This window comes from Charadrius vociferus, unplaced genomic scaffold (assembly GCF_000708025.1).
Source record: "Charadrius vociferus isolate BGI_N301 unplaced genomic scaffold, ASM70802v2 scaffold436, whole genome shotgun sequence".
Lineage (NCBI taxonomy): Eukaryota > Metazoa > Chordata > Aves > Charadriiformes > Charadriidae > Charadrius > Charadrius vociferus.
Window position 1 is genome coordinate 2,096,423 of NW_009649187.1, and position 18,704 is coordinate 2,115,126.

General features: G+C 35.5%; 1 protein-coding gene across 1 annotated transcript in view; it reads right to left on the bottom strand.

Moving 5' to 3' along the window:
* Nucleotides 1-6,765: 6,765 nt before the first annotated feature.
* PCGF5 (polycomb group ring finger 5) overlaps nt 6,766-18,704 on the bottom strand; it is a 28,547-nt gene continuing 16,608 nt past the window's right edge. The window contains exons 5-9 of the mRNA XM_009888697.1: nt 15,030-15,178; nt 13,571-13,669; nt 12,050-12,139; nt 10,080-10,139; nt 6,766-7,639 (exon numbers count right to left, since the gene is read on the bottom strand). Of these exons, the coding sequence (XP_009886999.1) occupies nt 7,592-7,639; nt 10,080-10,139; nt 12,050-12,139; nt 13,571-13,669; nt 15,030-15,178 (446 nt within the window). The 3' untranslated portion in view covers nt 6,766-7,591. The remainder of the gene's footprint in view (nt 7,640-10,079; nt 10,140-12,049; nt 12,140-13,570; nt 13,670-15,029; nt 15,179-18,704) is intronic.

Here is an 18,704-nt window from a genome sequence, read left to right on the forward strand (position 1 = left end):
ATGCATTTGAGCACAAAAAATAAAAATATGTAAGTGATTCTCTAAGCAGCATTTTGTTTTCTTTTTTTTTTTTTCAAAACATTAACATAGATATTGGACTGATTAAATATCTACAAGTGCTTTTCCTTTACAAAAATACATATATTCTTAATAGTAGGATAGACTGTCATTAACAATGACCTGTGTTTTTTTCACTTCAATTTGAATGATTTATAAGCTAAATTTTACAACCACAAAAAGGTTTATTTGTAATATGATGTTATCACTTTTGACAAAAAGCTTAAAACATTTTATATTTTAAAACAAATTAGCAACATAACATCACAATATGTTCTATGAGCTCCTAAGTACTGTGAGGGCTGTTGTATTAAAAACTGGTAACTACTGATCGAATGCAAGGAAGCATTAGAACATTGTTACTGCTCACCATAGGCTCCTTTCTTATCATAACTTGGATCACAGCTTATATAAGGACACTTAGGCCCCCATCCCAAGAAAAATCCATTGAGAGTAACTCTATATCATCTATTCAGTAGCCTGGAACGTCCAACAATTCAGGCTTTGCATTCATTTTAAAAAACACAAACTATTTTCCTTTCAATAGTTAAGTCTGCAATAAGGGGAAAAATGATGCATTGCTTCATGTTTATTCTAAGAAGCTTGGATTTGAGAAAAAAAATACGATCAGTAAGTTTTTAGAATTAAGTATTTCAGTCAGCTAAATAATTAAATTGTCCTATTACTTTCCAGTTTAGCTAATCGCTATCCTGGAAAAGGAAATAAAGATATTTGGATTTCTTTATTTCTATCTTATACTGCACAAGTAAAATAATTGACTTCTTGCTAATCAATGGTCTCACGTCAAGAACAGCAATGCCGTTTGCTAAAAAAATATCTATAAAAATCTGTAAAACACACTTAGTATCTTCTCATTATCCTCCAAGTCTGTCCTTTCCACCCTCCAAAATATCACTGAACTACGACAAGAAAACCCCAAAGTAGCTTGGTGAATATTTTGTGCTTTGGAAGGTTTACAGGATTTACAGCACACTGAAGTTTTTTATTAGTTCACAGGCCAGGTATAGCAGACACATCAGTAATACACGCCTTTGTGCTTTTCTTCATGAACACGAGCTATGACTCAAAGAGCTACTCGAGGTCTGTTAACTCAACCTTTATGCTACTCCTGTTGGGTTTTTTTTTTTCCTTTTCTATTTGTTTTGGAAACTGCTAGGTGTGCCTAACCCTTTCGCTTGGTGACACGGACAGCGACCACCATGTAGCTACATTCCAGGTGTAACTCTTGACCACTGCACTCCAGAAAAGTGTCGATGCCTTATTTCCAAGTCAGTTTCTGGGTGGCTTTACCTTTGGTATTAAATAGGTCCCTTAAAACTATTAGGCAATCAGATTATCCGTAAAAATAGTTTTATTTTAAAAAAAAACAAACTCTTTTAAAGAACAAACGAAGTATCTAACAACAAAGTAATTTTAAATCAATTTGTATGTGATATTTTTCAGTAAAATGGGAGCATGTTTCATTCTACCACACCAAAATTTGCGAGACAACAGCAACAATGTCTACTATACTCAATATAATACAAACCAGAATTTTAGGAGTGGAATACCATCATAAAATATGTGCCTCGCACTTTGATAATAAACATCTTTATTACAACTTCATTTGTAATACAAACCTCAGCATGTGAACTAGCAGCACAAACGTTTTACTGTTGCAGCAATTTTGTATATTGTATAGCAACCTACTCTCGACCCTCACTTTGCTTTCCACTCACCATCATGAGGAAAAAGGAAAATGCACAGTAACTACCTCTGTCAACTGTCACATTATTAACCTTGTTAGAAGCATTTGCTAAAAATACACAGAAAAGTTACTTCAAAGAAAAGTACGCCTAACAGTTCAGATAAACATGCAAAGTCAAACTAATGCCTCTCTTTGGTTAAAATTAATGTAATCACAAGAAACTTCCACTTGTAGACATCTTTCATTCCGGAACATTTCCTCCATGGTGAGCCTACAGAATTGGGTCTCTCTCTGCAAGTACCAAAGGTAGCCGGGAGGTTCCCAGCCATCTACAGAGCTCCTCTGTCTCACTGCCACACTCCAGAACTGCACCGATCTAAATCACTCACTAGAGAATTAAACAACATCCTCACTCAATTGCAGTAGCACGCTACCTGAATTCAGAAGATTATTTATGGCACGTACCATGGATGGAAGAGCCTGTCAGGAATTCATCAATTAACCCATTTCCTACTCTGGAATCTGATATTTTAATCTTACCTACAGACAGTGTAGACAGTAGTTAAAAAACCAACAAAACTCAACAGGTAGATCTGCTTATGAAGAAAAATATATTACCATTATAAGATCATCTTTTGGAGGACATTCCTACAGAAAGATGTTGCAGCTGAGGTCTGAGGGCCAGACTACCCATATGTGATACAACTAGTGGTAAATGAGCAGTTGGAAGCTTTTCACATTCCCTTTAGGGTGAATCTATCCCCTTCTGTCTTGGAATTCATCCTGGATCATGCTCTAGTACACTGCAGACCTTCCTCAAACAAGTATCTTTAGCTGAACACCTTGCGGAAGCATTACTTTGTTCAAACTGGCTATGAAGGATTCAAACACAGACCTCTGAAAACTTTGCTGCAATCCACGAGAGCTGCCTGAGGAACTAAACCTGTGAGCCGATTCCTCATGTGCAATTTCTCCTTTATAGCTCCTCAATGTTTCTACTTGTTGGGCATGAAATGGGGTGAGGTACGGGAACGGGCAAAGGATGTGTAAGAACCTAGAATTAATTACCGGACAGAGGGTGTCTGGATAGATATTTTAACTGAGATAAATAATAAAATAACATTGCATGAAGCAAAATGAGAGGAATATCCTGCAAGCTACAAACATTTTGCGTGGAATCAAACAGATGCCTTCAACCTGTCTAGGTTAAGTGAAGAAACTGGACCAAGCTCTTGATTTAAGCATCTCTATGTTTATATATTTGCCATGGATAGGCATATAAGTCTTAACTGCCTTTGGTCTTTTCCAGGATAAAAATGCGTTTGATCAGTCCATATCATTGACCAGTATTTTAGGTAGTCCCTTTAGAAAGAGCGCTCAGTCTGTTTATTTTGAGACATAAGACTGGCCTTGAACAACTATCTGTTCTCTAGTATTTCTACCAGCCATGGTACCTGGCTGAGCTGGATGCTAGTCATTTTGTTGCAAGTCCTCCCAAGGATATTTTTTCTGGGGAGTGAATGCCTCTTGGTGTCTTCAGTGACATGAAAATGTAAAAAAAACACAAATGGAACAATACAACTCAGTGATTGCTTCAATTAAAGGACTAAACCCTGGCCTATTTTGTTATTTTAGAAAACAGCAGAGAAGGAAAAATTATTTACTTCTCTCACAAAGTCATGTCTAACAATTACACGCGTGGGAGATGAGATGGAACTCTATACCATCCCTTTGCCTGCAGCGGAAAGCAAGAGCCTAGCTTATATCTCAGCGGAATGTGATCAATCTCTTCTCTCCTACAGATATACTGGAACTGTTTTCAATAACAGCAGGAGAGAAAAGTCAAGTCAAATTGTTGGAGCCTAAGGAGAAAAAAGACCAAGATCCAGAACTCAAGGGTTCCTCATGCAGAAAAGGAAATAATTTCAATATAAAAGTAATTCTTTTCATAAAGTTTCTACAGAGATAGGTTTTTCAATTTTAAATTATCTAACAGAACTCATTTCTTTTTCTGCTTGTTTCCCATGAAAGACAGCTTCTCAATATAGCATGTTTATGAAATATTCTTGCTGAAAATATAGATAAAATACAGAAGCAAATATTACCCTGCCAAATGCAAATAATGGGCTTAAAACGTATTCTGTATTAATAATCAGGCACTTTGCTTTATATAACATTTTCAGTAAAGTCAAAATAATACTTTTTAGAGATCTTTTTTGCGTAACAACTGCAAGCTAGCTGAGTATGCACAGTATACTTAGAGCGTTGCATACTCCTAGGACCCAAACCCTAGAAGCCTTCATGGGAACAGTACCTACTATAGCGATGAGTCACTTAGATTACTACAGTAATCTTATTTGGTATTTCATCCAAATAAAAATATGTTTATAGGACTAGGCCCTTAGCTATGAGCAGTGTAGTAATGCATCATAGAAGATACATTTCTTCATTAATCATCTAATTCCATATTGTTTGAGATATTATAGGATCTCTCTTGTAAACTCTAGCTTAGTTTGTTACTAGACAAATGCAACACACAGCTACGCTCAACAAAAAGCTGCTTATGATTTTCATTAATGAGTTACCCCAGAGTTAAAAGCACATACAAGTTTTTCACTTTTAGGGGAAGAAAAAAAAGCACCAAATGTGCTAAATAACAGACAGCAAGGTTAGGTAGTAGTGCAGAACTTTTTAGATCTTATTCCTCTGTAGTTAGGTACTGCCAATATGGGAAAGCCATAGAAACACAGTGGCAGCAACACTTATTTTATATTCCTATTCTTTACAAACATGCAGTGGTGTCACTTTGTCATGGAAATGCTCAGAAAGTGTGACTGTATACAGTAATCTGCTCTAGGATGGCATATGGTGCAGTTTTAATGGAATGCTTACGTACTCATTTCACTTCACCCCATCTTTGGCACACAGGAATCTGTACACGCATTCTCATATTCCTAAGCTGTTCAGATATTCTTAATTGGCACAAACAAATGAAACGTGCATTTCTGTAGACACATGGCACATACATACTATACGGAAGAGAAATTTCCTGTAAAAAAGGCAGTGCCTGTGTTATACAGGCTGCCCTGTTAAGATATGTATTTCACTGGCACTTCACTGCTACAAAAACTAGTAAACTATAACAGCACTCAGGCACTGTGCCATCAAATCAGAAATGCATACAGAGTAGGTGGCTAGATCATATGCATTTAATGCCATGATTCTCAGCTGGGAACATTAAATCACATCTGTCGGTATTTTTCACGCTTAAAATGAAGATTTGCCTTCTGTAATCTAGCTTTAAGTTGCATCAAGAAAATACCATGAATTATCCAATGTCCAATTCTGATCAAGAGAAATTCATGGTTCTCTGAACTGTGAATACAGGAAGTCATTAAGCAGTCAAATCTCCTATTAGTTGTCATTCAGAAGCGAATCCAAAGTAGTCTTATTTCAGGGGTCCTGTTAGGTGGGTGCAAACTTCTCTGTAAGTTAACTGAAAACGGATTAAAAATACTGTGTTCTCCTCTTTTTAAAACAAGTCTGTTGATATTTGGCAGAACAGAAAGCGCAATTATCGAGAAAAAATTGTCCCCTGAACCAAGCAGAAATTATGCTGAGTCCTACCATTAGTTTTGTGATAAACTGAAACAGGCGTTTCATCTCAAGTGCATCTACAGTGAAAATTCTGGTATAAAAACACATGAAATATATAAAAACTGTCAGGTGTCATTTGTATGTGCATGTAAATATTTACAAATAATATCCTGTTTCTACCGTACAAAACAACTGTATATACTAAAGAGAAGAATGATTTGCAATGAGAACGCATGCTCTGCTCTTCCAACCTGCTCCATGAGGAGGACTTCTATATACACAACGCATCTATTTTTCCCTAGGGACTCTGATAACGGCTCCCTGCAGCCGGCATGGGCACCGCTTCCCTCCTGCTCTGTGGGGAACACAGCGCCCGTCCCAGGCAGCGCAGTACGCCCGCAGAAAGGAGCGGTGGCTTCCTCAACGCTTTGCTTCCCCAGCTTCTCTGGCATCTGCACAATATGTGCAACCTCGACCTGCAATGGCAGGTTTCCTAAGCAGACTGCTGCCCACAGCATCTTGATTTCTGCATGTCATATGGGCTTTGGAGTGCAATGGTAGAAGTTAACCCCACTATATGTGGATTCCTCAAGTCATCAACGTTAGAACTCCCACTAACATTAAAGGGGCCAGATTTAATTCACAACATGCTTCCCGCCCCCCCCCACAATGTACTAATGTGCATGAACAACAATTTACAAAGGACTTACAGCCTTGCATCTATCTTTTATACTTGATCCCAAGACAGAATTTTCACTTTGTCTTATCTAAGTACGATTAGTTCACTCTATAGTAGCTTCTGAAAAGTTGATTTGGTTCCTTTTTGCTGTATGCAAAAGGCATAAGAAAGTAAATAATTGTCTACAATACTAGCAGGCGTGTATTAAGTAGAAATTACATAAAGGTACTGAACTAAGTTTCTCCACAGAATTTGAAGTGAAAAACTCAACCAAGTTTTAAGCAGAGCAAAGACAATGGAAGACTACAGAAAACATATGCATTAATATGCTCCCTGCAACATTACCAGAAACCTCAACGAGCATTCTATAGTAGAACCATTACGCTTGCAATACTTAAGGCAACAATCACTTTTTATCCAGCGCTACCAGGTCTTTGGAAAAACAAGACCTGAACAATTGTTTTGGTCAGACTGCTTATCTTCAGTATTGCATTACCTCTAATTTTATGGAAATATGAATGAAAATTTCCGTAACGAATGCTAAACTCCAGATAGTCACAAGAGATACATAATGTAATTAAAGCTATATATTATTTTTGTTTGAGCATGTTATATACCTCCACCCAATCTTAAAAGGAAATGCTTATTATGAAAGGCAACAATTATGTAAAATTTTGCCTCGGCTGGAATCTTACAGTGAAATTTATTTGTTCCACAGACACATTATTTTTAACTTCCTTTTTATGGAGGCTTTATTAGAAGAAATGTAATCTGACCAGAAGCCATTTTCCAAAAATAGCTACTATCCCAAATTCCAATCTTTAGGGAAACCATAGAAAAGTGCAATCACAAAGGCTGCAATGCTTTTAAGCAATATTAGCAGAATCTGTTTAGAAGATGTAAAATTACTGTTTTGAATTACCCCGTCCTACATCTCTTGTGAAAGGTAATTAATCTTCACTCACTGCAAAAGGACTGTTGCACACTCATGAGTGAGCTATACCTGGACCCATGAGAAGCTTACCAAGAAAAAGGTAGTGGCCCAATCACCACTCTTCTAAATATATTTTCTATACAAAATATTTTCAAGGTATAATCCTTAGTTATTTTTACAGTACTCTATGATTTAAACAACAATATTCAGTAAAATAGTAAGTGTGTGAAACTGCAACACCACATGGAATGAGCACTCTGCCATTTTGCTAGTGTAATCAATATTAGGACCAGAAAAAATTCTCTAACACGCAAGCAAAAATATTCCATAGGTTTTGAATCTTGACTGTACACTTCATGGTTTTGGCTATGATTTGCAGCACACTCGTAAGATACACAAATATCTTATGCACATTTCAGTAGCAGAATGGCACTTGGCTTGCTCTAATAGAAACAACAGAGATGCAACTGACAATTTTAAGAAAGACAATGTCCTTATTTGCATGCTGAAAATCTGGTTGTGTCCCCCTAATCCAGGCACATCCATTCATTGTGCAATCTGTCGATGGGTAAACAAATAGTGCAGGATTCATCTCAGTGGGATCTGGCCCTTTGGTCTAACCGAAGTCAATTCTAGGTCGATACTGAAGTACCATAGGGTAAGACTGAAAACAAAAACAACAGCAAAACAACAACAAAAACAGACAAGAAAACATGAAGACATAATTCATAAAAAATACAAAGGAAATGCAGTTAAAAGTTGCTTTTAGACAGAGCTTATCCCTAAGACACGTCTATAGCAATCAGTTTCATCTATATGAAATAATTCTATACATTTCAACAGCTAAATCCATACCTGTACTTCAAATCTATATTAAATCTCTAAGTCAGTTAGTTGTAGTTATTTGTCATTAATATAAAATTCCTGTATCTGCTTTTATATATTTAATGATTTATAGGTTTTACAACATATACTTGGTGTGCTCAAACAACTACTCTTATTTCTGTGTTGCTGTGTTTGAGGAAAAGCAATCTTGAAATTTTACACGTTTTAAAACAAAGTCCATTTATAGATTATGTACTTTGACTGATTTTTATTTACATGGGGGTTCCATAGCTATACTAGTAGTCAGTAGTGCTTAGTGGGAACCAGGCTACTCTGGTATTAAAAAGAAAAAAAGAAAAAAGATCAGGTCAAATTGCTGTCGACTGATTTTCTGAGATGAGGGCTAAGTTCTCCCCCAAATCCAAACTCCTCAATTGCAGATCTAGTGATATATTTTTATTAGTTCTTACTGGGAAAAAAATGGCAAATCAACAGCTTGGACCCCTGAATCGGACAAAACTGTCCTGGAACGGGAGACAAGAGTGGGTGGGTTTCCAGAAAGTGCTGTGGAATACCTAGGCACTTGTTGCTGGAAATTCTGTTTTACTAGATGTCTTATTTTTTCAGTCTGTCAGCATTTCATTTAAGTTTGATGTATTCCTCTTAACTTCATTAGTCTACTGGAAGTCTTTTACAGCAAAAAACCCAGGAAAATCTTATTGTCTCAGCAACTGTATGGGCTTAACTGCCTCTCTGCCAGAGGGCAGAGGGACACAGCTAAGTCTTTTTTCTTGCAAATTTGGAATTATAAAGGATCATTACAGAAGTTATAATTAAACCCAGAAATATTTTACTGCATTCTTCAAAAGCAATACAGATGAACTTCAGTGACCAAAAAAGAAAGCTATCACTGCAGAGACCTATACAGGTTAATAAACTTGCCATGCCGTGGTAGTGAAATGATCACCAGAACTAAATGTGATCTTACTTGCTGGGGATTTACAAACTGGAGTGCAGAGAAAAAACATAAACCCAGAGTTCAACAGTAGCAGGAGCATTTAGGAGAGAAGACAGGGAGCACCACGTGTAGTCTGCATGTACAATTAAAAAACCCATATATTTGTAGTATCCTTGCTCTCTGATTTTTTGCATAGGATACGACTAGCATATTATTTAAATGCTATTTCACATATTTTTCACTTTGACTATATAAATGGTCTCTAACAGCATGCAACTCTAACGGGAAGTGCACACAGGCAGAGGCAGAGCAGTCATCTCACTGAAATTACCATGTAAACCAGTGAGGCTCGGTGGTTTTGCAAACAAAATTACAAACCAACTGTATAAATAAAATGCACTGTGCTGGAACAATTCTAATTATTGAAGTAGGCATGACTGCAGTAGGTCACTCCCATCCATAGTGGGGAGTGACCCTTAACCATTAACTTTAATTTTTTGCTCAAGCAAAAATATTATTTCAAACTTCCAAAGTAACTTTTAGAAATTAGTTCAAACCAAAATTCTCAGCGAGGAAACCACAATATTATTTCATATAGGTATAAACCAGTTTGATCAATGAAATTTAGAAATCAACTTCAGTTTGCAGGTTCTAGAGGTTTTGGTTTGTTATATTCTAGACAAAAGGCATTATTCCATTTCTAATTTTAAAAGATGCGACAGGAATACAGTATTAGAAAAATCTAACTTTTCTTTACTCCATTAAAAATATGAATTGCCATAAAAAGATGAAACCAAGGTTTTGGTTTGTTGTATTCTAGACAAAAGGCGTTATTCCATTTCTAATTTTAAAAGATGTGACAGGAATACAGTATTAGAAAAAACTTTTCTTTACTCCATTAAAAAGAACATATGAATTGCCATAAAAAGATGAAACCAATGTAGTCTCTTTTGAGTCACACTCTTCAGTTTTGATCCCTCGTCAGTGACTGCCCAATGCTACTAGTTAGGAGGACGAGATCAGAAGAGTTAAGACAACCCTTCCAGACTGATGCGGACATCAGCCGACAGAAGGGTATGTCTCTAACGAAAGGATAAATGGCCTAATGCAAAGTAAAAGAAACCCCTAAACCTTTTGAAAGGATTCTATTTAATCATTCAATCAATAAAGCTTTCTCTGAAGGAATGAAAATACTCAGACCTTAGTCAGAGTTTTAGCACTTTGTAGTGAGGAATTACAAAAACTCCACAACTTGGATTACAACTGAAGTGCTGACAGGACCTTAATGACTGTAGTATGTACAGTCGTGAGTGCCTCTTACCTGATAAAAAGTGCCATCCTGTGAGCAGACTTGCGAAGATGAGCAGTTCTGACACCGAAACTGCGAAGGAGATGATTTTCTGATCAGATAAGAGGCATTCACAGCCGGACATATACATTTACCGTTTAATGTTTTGGTTTTTTTTTTTTTAAATTTTCAAATGTAAAGTTTAAAATTAATTTACTTATTTAAAACAGGAAATACTTCTCTAAGGAATAAGTGGATATTTTCCCTTTACTACTCTACCTCATGGAAGGTCCACAGGTGTGCCAGTAAAAGCTCACAGTGAATAGTACCAAATATGGAGATAATGGATTTACTTGATCTTCATCCAAAAGAAGATATTGTGAATTAATTACCATCGTAACTTCTGTTTTATAAAAAGACCCAATACAGTTAGGGAAAACAAAATCATAGAAGTACAGATGTTACTGGGTTTATCACCAGCACAGTGTAATTTTTACAGGTTTTAGTTTGTTATCTCTGACTTCAGGGGAGTGATTTAAAACTACATAAATGAAAACACAAACACATATCTGACTATACAATGTGTATGTAAACACAACTTATAAATTTAATCAAGGGTTGTGAACTCTTACATTCACTTAAATTTAAAAACTATAGGTCTGAGATTTTTGAAAAATTTTAACCGGTATAAATAATGTCCCTTTTGTCAAGAGGATGGTTACTATTGCTTCTAAACCAATGCAACTGCCAAAAGTCCGTTCGTAGGCAGGGGCTGCGGGATTACATGTCATCAAAGAATTCCATTATCACTAAAGTTGTTGCCTCAGCATTTCCTAATAGTACAGCCAATACTAACAAAAATATAAGATGGTAAGCCAAACAACTGGTTTCAAAGGAGTATTGAAAAAATACTACTTAAAGTTTCCTTATTGGTCCAATACTGGGGTTTCAGCAGTCATCAAATTGCAGTGCAATATTACTTTCAAAATTAATGAATACTTGCCTATATACATTAACTCCCCTAATTCCTATCAAAATCTCCCTTTCTTTTTTTTCTTTTTCTCTCTTCAGATTAAGGTAAAACTTTAATAAACTTGTGAATCCTCTGTCTTCTCTGTTCATGCCCTGGTGCTTTTTATTCTGAGCACTAGGAAGCTTAAAAAAAAAAAAAAGTACAGAGAGTTTGTACAGATCAGTAAATTAACATATGTTAAGTGCTTAACCTTAGCTGCACTCCAATATAGCCTCCACTGGTAGTGATAGACAACAAACCTGCATATACCGCAAACCAATAAAGAGTGAAGAACAATCAACAGCCATATACAAGCAAAAAGAAGGAGAAGAAATGGAAATATGATTTCTAACAAAAAAAAATTAAATATACAAGGCAATTAAGGGCTACTAAATCAAACTATCAGATCTGAAAGAAATTTCTTTAAATTTAAATATTGCAATTCTAAAATATGCACATGCAGCAAGGAAAACCCATTTAGCTGTGCTATCTGGATGTGTGTTATACAGCGTATCTAAAAAACATGGGTGTAGTATTAACATCAACAATAATAAAACAATTACTTTTCTACAGTAATTTTTCAGTGTCACTTTCAGTTTACTGACTGAATAAAACAGATTCTTAATAAAAAACTGCTGGATGCAGATTCCTCAACTATTGTAACTCAAAAGGTCACTAAAAAAGCAAACATGCAGAAAAAGAACAAGCGCTGAGGTTTTCAGATACTTGACTTAAAACTCAGAGCAGAACGTGCATGTAAACTTTGTACACCTGCTAGTTTGAAGTTTCAGAATCTCCAGAATATACGTGCTGCAGGGTTTTACTCACAGGGTTTAACATGAGAAATCCAGAAAACATGCAAAATGCACTTTTAAACATAGGGATATTTGAAGGGTCACAGCATATATTTTGGGCCAAGCTGTGAATGCATGTATACCCTCTATATCAAATATACCAAAACATCATTTATTAATAATGTAACAACATTTACGTTTTCGCCTCTTAGTCTCCATCTCGTCATATAGATGAATTCCATAGTATGATCCTTCCCCATGATTTCTCCATTGCATAGTACATCCAGCTTAAAATACAACAGAACAAACAGTAAGACAAAGGGATGAAAAATATTAATGTCTAAATGAACTCCTAAACGAATGTCTGAGAGTTAATTCCACAACTCCTATCATCATAACATAATTCTATCCGACATATATCGAATGTGGATAAACACACCATACTGGCAAAATGCTATTCTGTACAGTAGTATTCCACTTCATTTTTTCACTTTCGTGTTTTCAGTTAAGGTGTGGACAGAAGAAAGGCTACTTAAGACAAACTCTCCCTATATTTATCAATACTACATGCTATCTGTTTGAAGACAAATCTTTGTGCTGTATTTTGAAGGCCACCTCGCTACATCAGTGCTCTTTCAAACCCAAAGACACAAACTGGAAGTGCTGTAATTTTCAGGTTTTAAAAATAAATGGTAATTTAATTTTTTTTAATTTAAAAATAACCATAAATTACAAGGAAAATGCATTTCTCAGTATACAAACATGATTCTTGATTAACTGAAGGACTAAAGGCAAAATTTAAGAAAAGCGATAACCTTACTGTAAAAAATGACTGGCTTAAACTGTATTTTAGCATCTTACTTTTACCCTCCACTGAGAGCGTTTGACAATTCTTTCACTACTATAGCCATTTTTAAGTGGAAAAAAATGCCAAAATTTTGAAGTAAGCAGATACTATGTAACACAAGCCAGAGACAGATTAACTTAACATAATTAACAAAACCAAATAACCTCAAAATGGCTGGTCGGCACGTCACAATACTGCAACAAACTCTTGCGCGTAGCTCTGCAGTAACCTGCGCGCCTACCCTGACTGAGCCCTGCCTCTGCGCAAAGCCGGGATGATGCCCGTTGTGTCCTGTCCTGTCCTGTCCGAGGACTGGCTGAAGAAATAGACTGCGCTGAGGTCAATATTGCCGTATCCATGGGAAGAGGGAAAGCAGAGGCAGGACTCTCATGCTTCCCAGCTCCACCCTGCATTTTGAAAGATTCAAATGGCATCGTTCCGCACTTCTTCATAATTACAGGATAGTTTCTTACCTCTGAAGAAAATGAAACTGCGGAGTAATTTGGTGTATGTCTAGTTGATCTCTCCTTTTCTGCAGTAGCTACTAGCCCAAAACTCTATTAAGTGACTTTTTTATTAGCCACATAGAAAGAGAAAGCATTTACTTCGAACAAAAATATCATAAAAATATCCTTCACAGGATACAGCAACAAACTGAAGTGACTAGAACCATACGAGTTCCTTGATTAGCAATTTTAGTCACTGTGATATCAATTCTCATTTAAGGGCAGAAAATGTAACTTGGAATATCGAACAGTACTCACTGATTGGGCTAAAAAAAATATTCCTCAGTTCAAATATGATTAAATTTCATGAACACCTAATAATTTGAAGGGAAATAAAAATATAAGCATCGTTCTTTCAAATGTACCTCATAAGAACTTGGAAGTTTTAATTTTAAGCTGAGAAACTTTTTGATAGTTCCCACGGTCACTCGAGTAGAACAGCGGATAAATTTCTTCATTAAACCCTAAAACAACAGCAACAAAACAGAAAGAGCATGTTAGAAATTTCGGAGCATGTAAGCAATCTTTAGTACAAGAACAGCTGTAATTGGCATTTTTTTCAACGAGTAACCAATTTTACTGCATTCTCTTCATTCATCATGGCACCACAGGTTCATTTTTATTCACTTTTTTTGCAAAATTTACAAGATGACAAACAAGTTCATTTGACCCGTCTCTGGTTGTAAAGAAATTTCCAAAAGATACAGAAGGCAGGAAAGAAAAAAACAACAAAAAAAGACCAAAACTACCAAAGCCCCAGAAGAACTTAAATAATCTAAGTGTCTGTGTTAGTAACGCTGGGGGCCAAACAGATGTTACATTTCTTAGAATTTCTTCAGTTCTTCAGAGAAAAAGGAAGTTAAAACATCCTCAAATAATCTAGGTAAAATACAGGGAAGCTATAAACCTGAGATGTGATCTATCATCACAGATTCTGTGATCCAGAACCTAATAGTTTTGATTCAACAGGAAAGCTGGAAACCTGAGACTCCTACATGGTGACAGGGATACAGATTTCTTACTGTATATAGCATAAATAGACAGTGATAACACATACATATGTTTTCTTGCTGAATCAAAACTTTCTCACCATGTAAGAACTTCCAAAATTATACATGTAACAGAAAATATAAGTAGTAATTTATGAGACAAATTTTAAACTTTTTTTAATTCTTGTCTTCGTAATTTAATAAAATATTAAAATCTGAGAGGATTTCTAACACTTTCTTCTAGATCCAATACCATTAGGTAATCTTGCCTTCAGGAATAGAAACCAAGTATCCCTAAATTCTAAAAACAACAGTCAGCAGGTATTACTCTACACACGTTACAGATGGAAGTGACCTGCCCCAGGCCACAGATGAAACATCAGTCTCAGAATCAGGTTTACAGCTCAGAAGACCTGGATCCCAGTAATTCAGCGCACAACCCAACTGGAAAGCAGCTTCATGCTGGCACGGTAAGAAGCAGTCCTGAAAGGGGGAGGCAGCTCCCCTACAGCTAGCTTTTTAAGTACCTCTGTGCCATGCTGTCATCTGTTGTGTAATGCAGCTATACACCATCCAGGCTGTAGACTACAAAACTATAATCCATTTAAAAAAATAATAAAATCCACTGTCACTGATGGATTTCTGTACAGAACTGTATTTTTTACAAAATTCCAAGATGCATTGAAATGCCTCAAACAAAAGGACTCAATGAGCGTGTAAGTGGAGACAGGTCACCACATTAAAGTTTATTGTCAATGGTTATAAAATGATTTGGTGCCTGGAAGATGTTATTCTGCCAACAATAACAGCAGCACAGATTATCTTTACTACTTACTTTGACTACATTATCTCCTGACTGCCCATTGTTGCGTAAACAGTCAAGGCAGATAGCAATCTGTGGGTCACTCCTGTGATAGTCTTTATCTTCTTCATTTTCATCACACTCCTCATCTACTTTGGGTTTATCAGCTTTTGGGCTTTCATCTGTAAAATGTAAAGATCACATTATTTAAGTGTAAAGTAATTAAAAGTCACAGTAGCAATAAACCCGTATTTAAAGTAATACTTCACTTTCAAGAGCATATTTTTTCTTCAAATTAATTTATACAATTTTAATTCAGTGCATTCTTAAAGTCATCATTTTACAAATCTCTGAAAACAAAGTTTTACTACTGAAATTTTAATGTAATATGCAAACAACAGATTTCTATGTGACAGAAAATAATTAGGGTGATGGACCACTAATGGTTATGGCTGTCTACTTCTGTTTGCATCCAGTGATTAAAACGCTGCAACTGTGAATGCATCAAGATCACTCAACCATGCAAACCTACTCTTATGGTGTGGCAGTTCACTGCCTGAGATATTGCTTTTAAATAAAAAGTGGACTGGCTAATCCCAACACTTGTATATCAAAGTAACATCGGTAATCAATTCATATTAACTGTCTGCCGCAATAACCCAGTGGAGACAAGTTCCAGAAATGTTATCGTGAAGTAAACTAAGGGAAGATAAAACTTTCATCCACTTTTGACCTGGTCTAAGTAACATCATTGCAAAAACTCCAGGTGTCTCTCTCCAGAAGGATTTTATAACTAAATAGCCATATACTTACTTATTCCTCTTTAAAAATAAAAAATATAAAAAAAGGGGAACATTCCCCATATTTTTTGGTAGAGTACATATATCCTATACAATCATATATACCATGTTATCTCTCTTCACTGATGTTGTTACATGTTCTATTGATTCCTGGTTTAAAAATCTAACTCTTCAGAAAAGGTGCCATCTCCTATAGTTTTCAAAGGTTCAGCATAGTTGAACACTCAAATCCTAAGACTAGCAAATACATCTAGATAAGGCTGTAATTTATGTAAATAATAACCATACAATGAACCATAAAATGGAGTAATTTTTACAAATTTGGAATACAATACAGTAACCCTATTATATACATTTGTTTTTTCTGTATTCCTAACTTATTTTGATTGAAAACAAAGGCTGCTCTCTGTTGGAATAAAACATTATCACAAATAACCTTAACAAGCTACTTTTGCATTGCCTGAAAAACTTTCCGATCAAATTCTGCTGTTTCTTACCACAAACTTTTAAAGTCATTTAGATGAGTTAAGATGAGAAGATAAATGAAAACTTTAACAAATGTCAATCTATGCCTGTTTCTAAACACAGTAATTAGTTCACTTTCTTCAGTCTACATATTCAAGATGAGTTTTAAGCTACATTCATTACTTTTCTGTCTTACAATTTTGAAGTACATTGTAATTATAAAAGATTTGTCCACAAGTCCCTACTAGCTATTGACACAGTTGAATGTGTATTATACACACATTTTGTTCCTGTCATCTTGCTATGAACAGAATTTACAGTATCAAACTACAGATTGTTTTTTTTTCTTTTTGTGAAAGTCCAGGAAGCAAACTCTTTTAAGCAAGCAGGTGCACTCTACCTGTCACAAGCATTTGTCTGAGAAGTACCTGCCTGTGATTTACAGACTCTTAGGCAATGTAAATACATCCACAACTTTCAACAGTTATCACTGCTGAGTAATGGAGGAAGATTTACTTATGCAGTTTGAAAAGTCTTGAAAGGCAAACCAACTACAGAACTAGGAAAATCAGCAAATTTCCAATCACAAAATCATTCCACAAACAAAACACACAAAAAAGGTTGCACCTGTCAAGGTTTTCTAATTGAAATTCAAATGCTCCTCCATGTAAATGGGACCAGACTATTTACTAAAAAATCCTTGTAGATATCAGAATTAATGATGTTTGTACAGGCAGCCTCCAGAAATCAATGTGATGGTCCATTAGAGGCATGTTATTAAAATGTAATATGATAGAAGTTTAAAAAAAAAAAAAAGAAAAAAGAAATTTTAATCTCACCAAAATGGACTTGGTGTTCTCCAAGTCAAAAGCATTGCGCCAAGAACAGATGACAGGAAAAACAAACCAACACCCCACCACCTCCACCCCTATTTCCTTAAGGCGCAAAGTGGCGTCTCATTTTTTTTCTCATCTTTCTTGCAAAACTTTGAAATTGTCTACTTCCTATGCTTTTCTCAGATATTCAGTGTAAAACCGATCACCAGAGAGTGACTCAAAGTAAAGCTGTTTGCCCTCTTCCTTCTCCAGTTCATACTGGAGAGGACCAATACTTTTTTTCTCTGTACCACAGTGTGTTTCCTATGATCATCCAGGAATTCTCTCTAGCAACCACCTCTCCCAGTGGAGTCACCAATGCCCCAGATAGGCTCTGTTGTTTGTTTGTTTGTTTTTGTTTTTTTTTTTTCTTCTGATATGAGAAATTTTTAAGTCCCTGGATTATTTTTTTTTTTTTTACAGATCTTCAATGCTAAGGTTGCGAACCGTGTTGTGACCTGTGGTACAGGACATAACTGACTGACTCTTTTGAACTAGACTGACTATGTGATTGCAGGGCATGGCATCGACAACTGAAACAGTCCATTCTTACTGAAATTATTCTCACCGAGTAATTTATTCTCAGGCAAGATTCTAAATACTCATTTATGGCAGAAAATAGTTTAAATGTTCATAAGTTGTCTCAATTAATTGTCACAACTTTCAAACCATTTGTAGAGCCCAATTTCCATAGCCCAAGGATACAGTCCCTAACAGAGCTTGGTATATCTGTAGCTACATAGAAGAGTTAGAGCTTTCCTCTGATTCACAAAACAATCCAATCACTCATTACATTTAGTAACTGATCTCTGTTAGGTTTACCATTAAATTATGGGAGGAAGGTAATAACCAGAAGAATAAGTTGGTTATAAGTAAGTCATGTTCTACAAATTTGGAAATCATATATTTTTTTTCTTTCTATGTATATAGCAGAAAATAGTTTTCTAAACAGTTAACAAATCTCTATATTTCATAAAAATATTTTTTAAGTATTTTAAAAACTGAATAGGTATCCACTACACAGTATGTTGTAGTAAACTAATACAGTTTCATCTAAAATGTCCTGCAGTTCTTCATTTAATTATACAACAGAGAAAAGAACCTTGTCCCTTATAATGCATGCCAAATGCAAATCAATAAAAGTAGTGAAAAAGAAAACAAAACGTTATGAAATTGAAAAGAAGATATTATAAACAATTGAGTGCAGAAGAGTATTGCAAGACATTTAGTTGACAGCGATCCTTTACTAAAACTAGCTATTTCTTTAGCTTAGCAGAGCCCTTCAAAAATTCTTAAAAATGCCCAAATCAGATAGGCTATGATATCAAAATCTTGATGTCAAATTAAAGGGGCATAAAAACAGTTGGATGTAGTCCTCACTTAGCACTTTAATACTGAGCTCTCAAAGTTCATGGGTCAACTACAAAAAAAAGAGAAAAAGCATTTTGGAATCTATATAAAAGAATTGTTTAGCGTGTGTGGAAAACTGTTTTACTACTTGTCATAACTAATTCTTGACAACCTCCTACTTAACAGCTGGTCAAATTCACTAACAGAAAATAATCTGT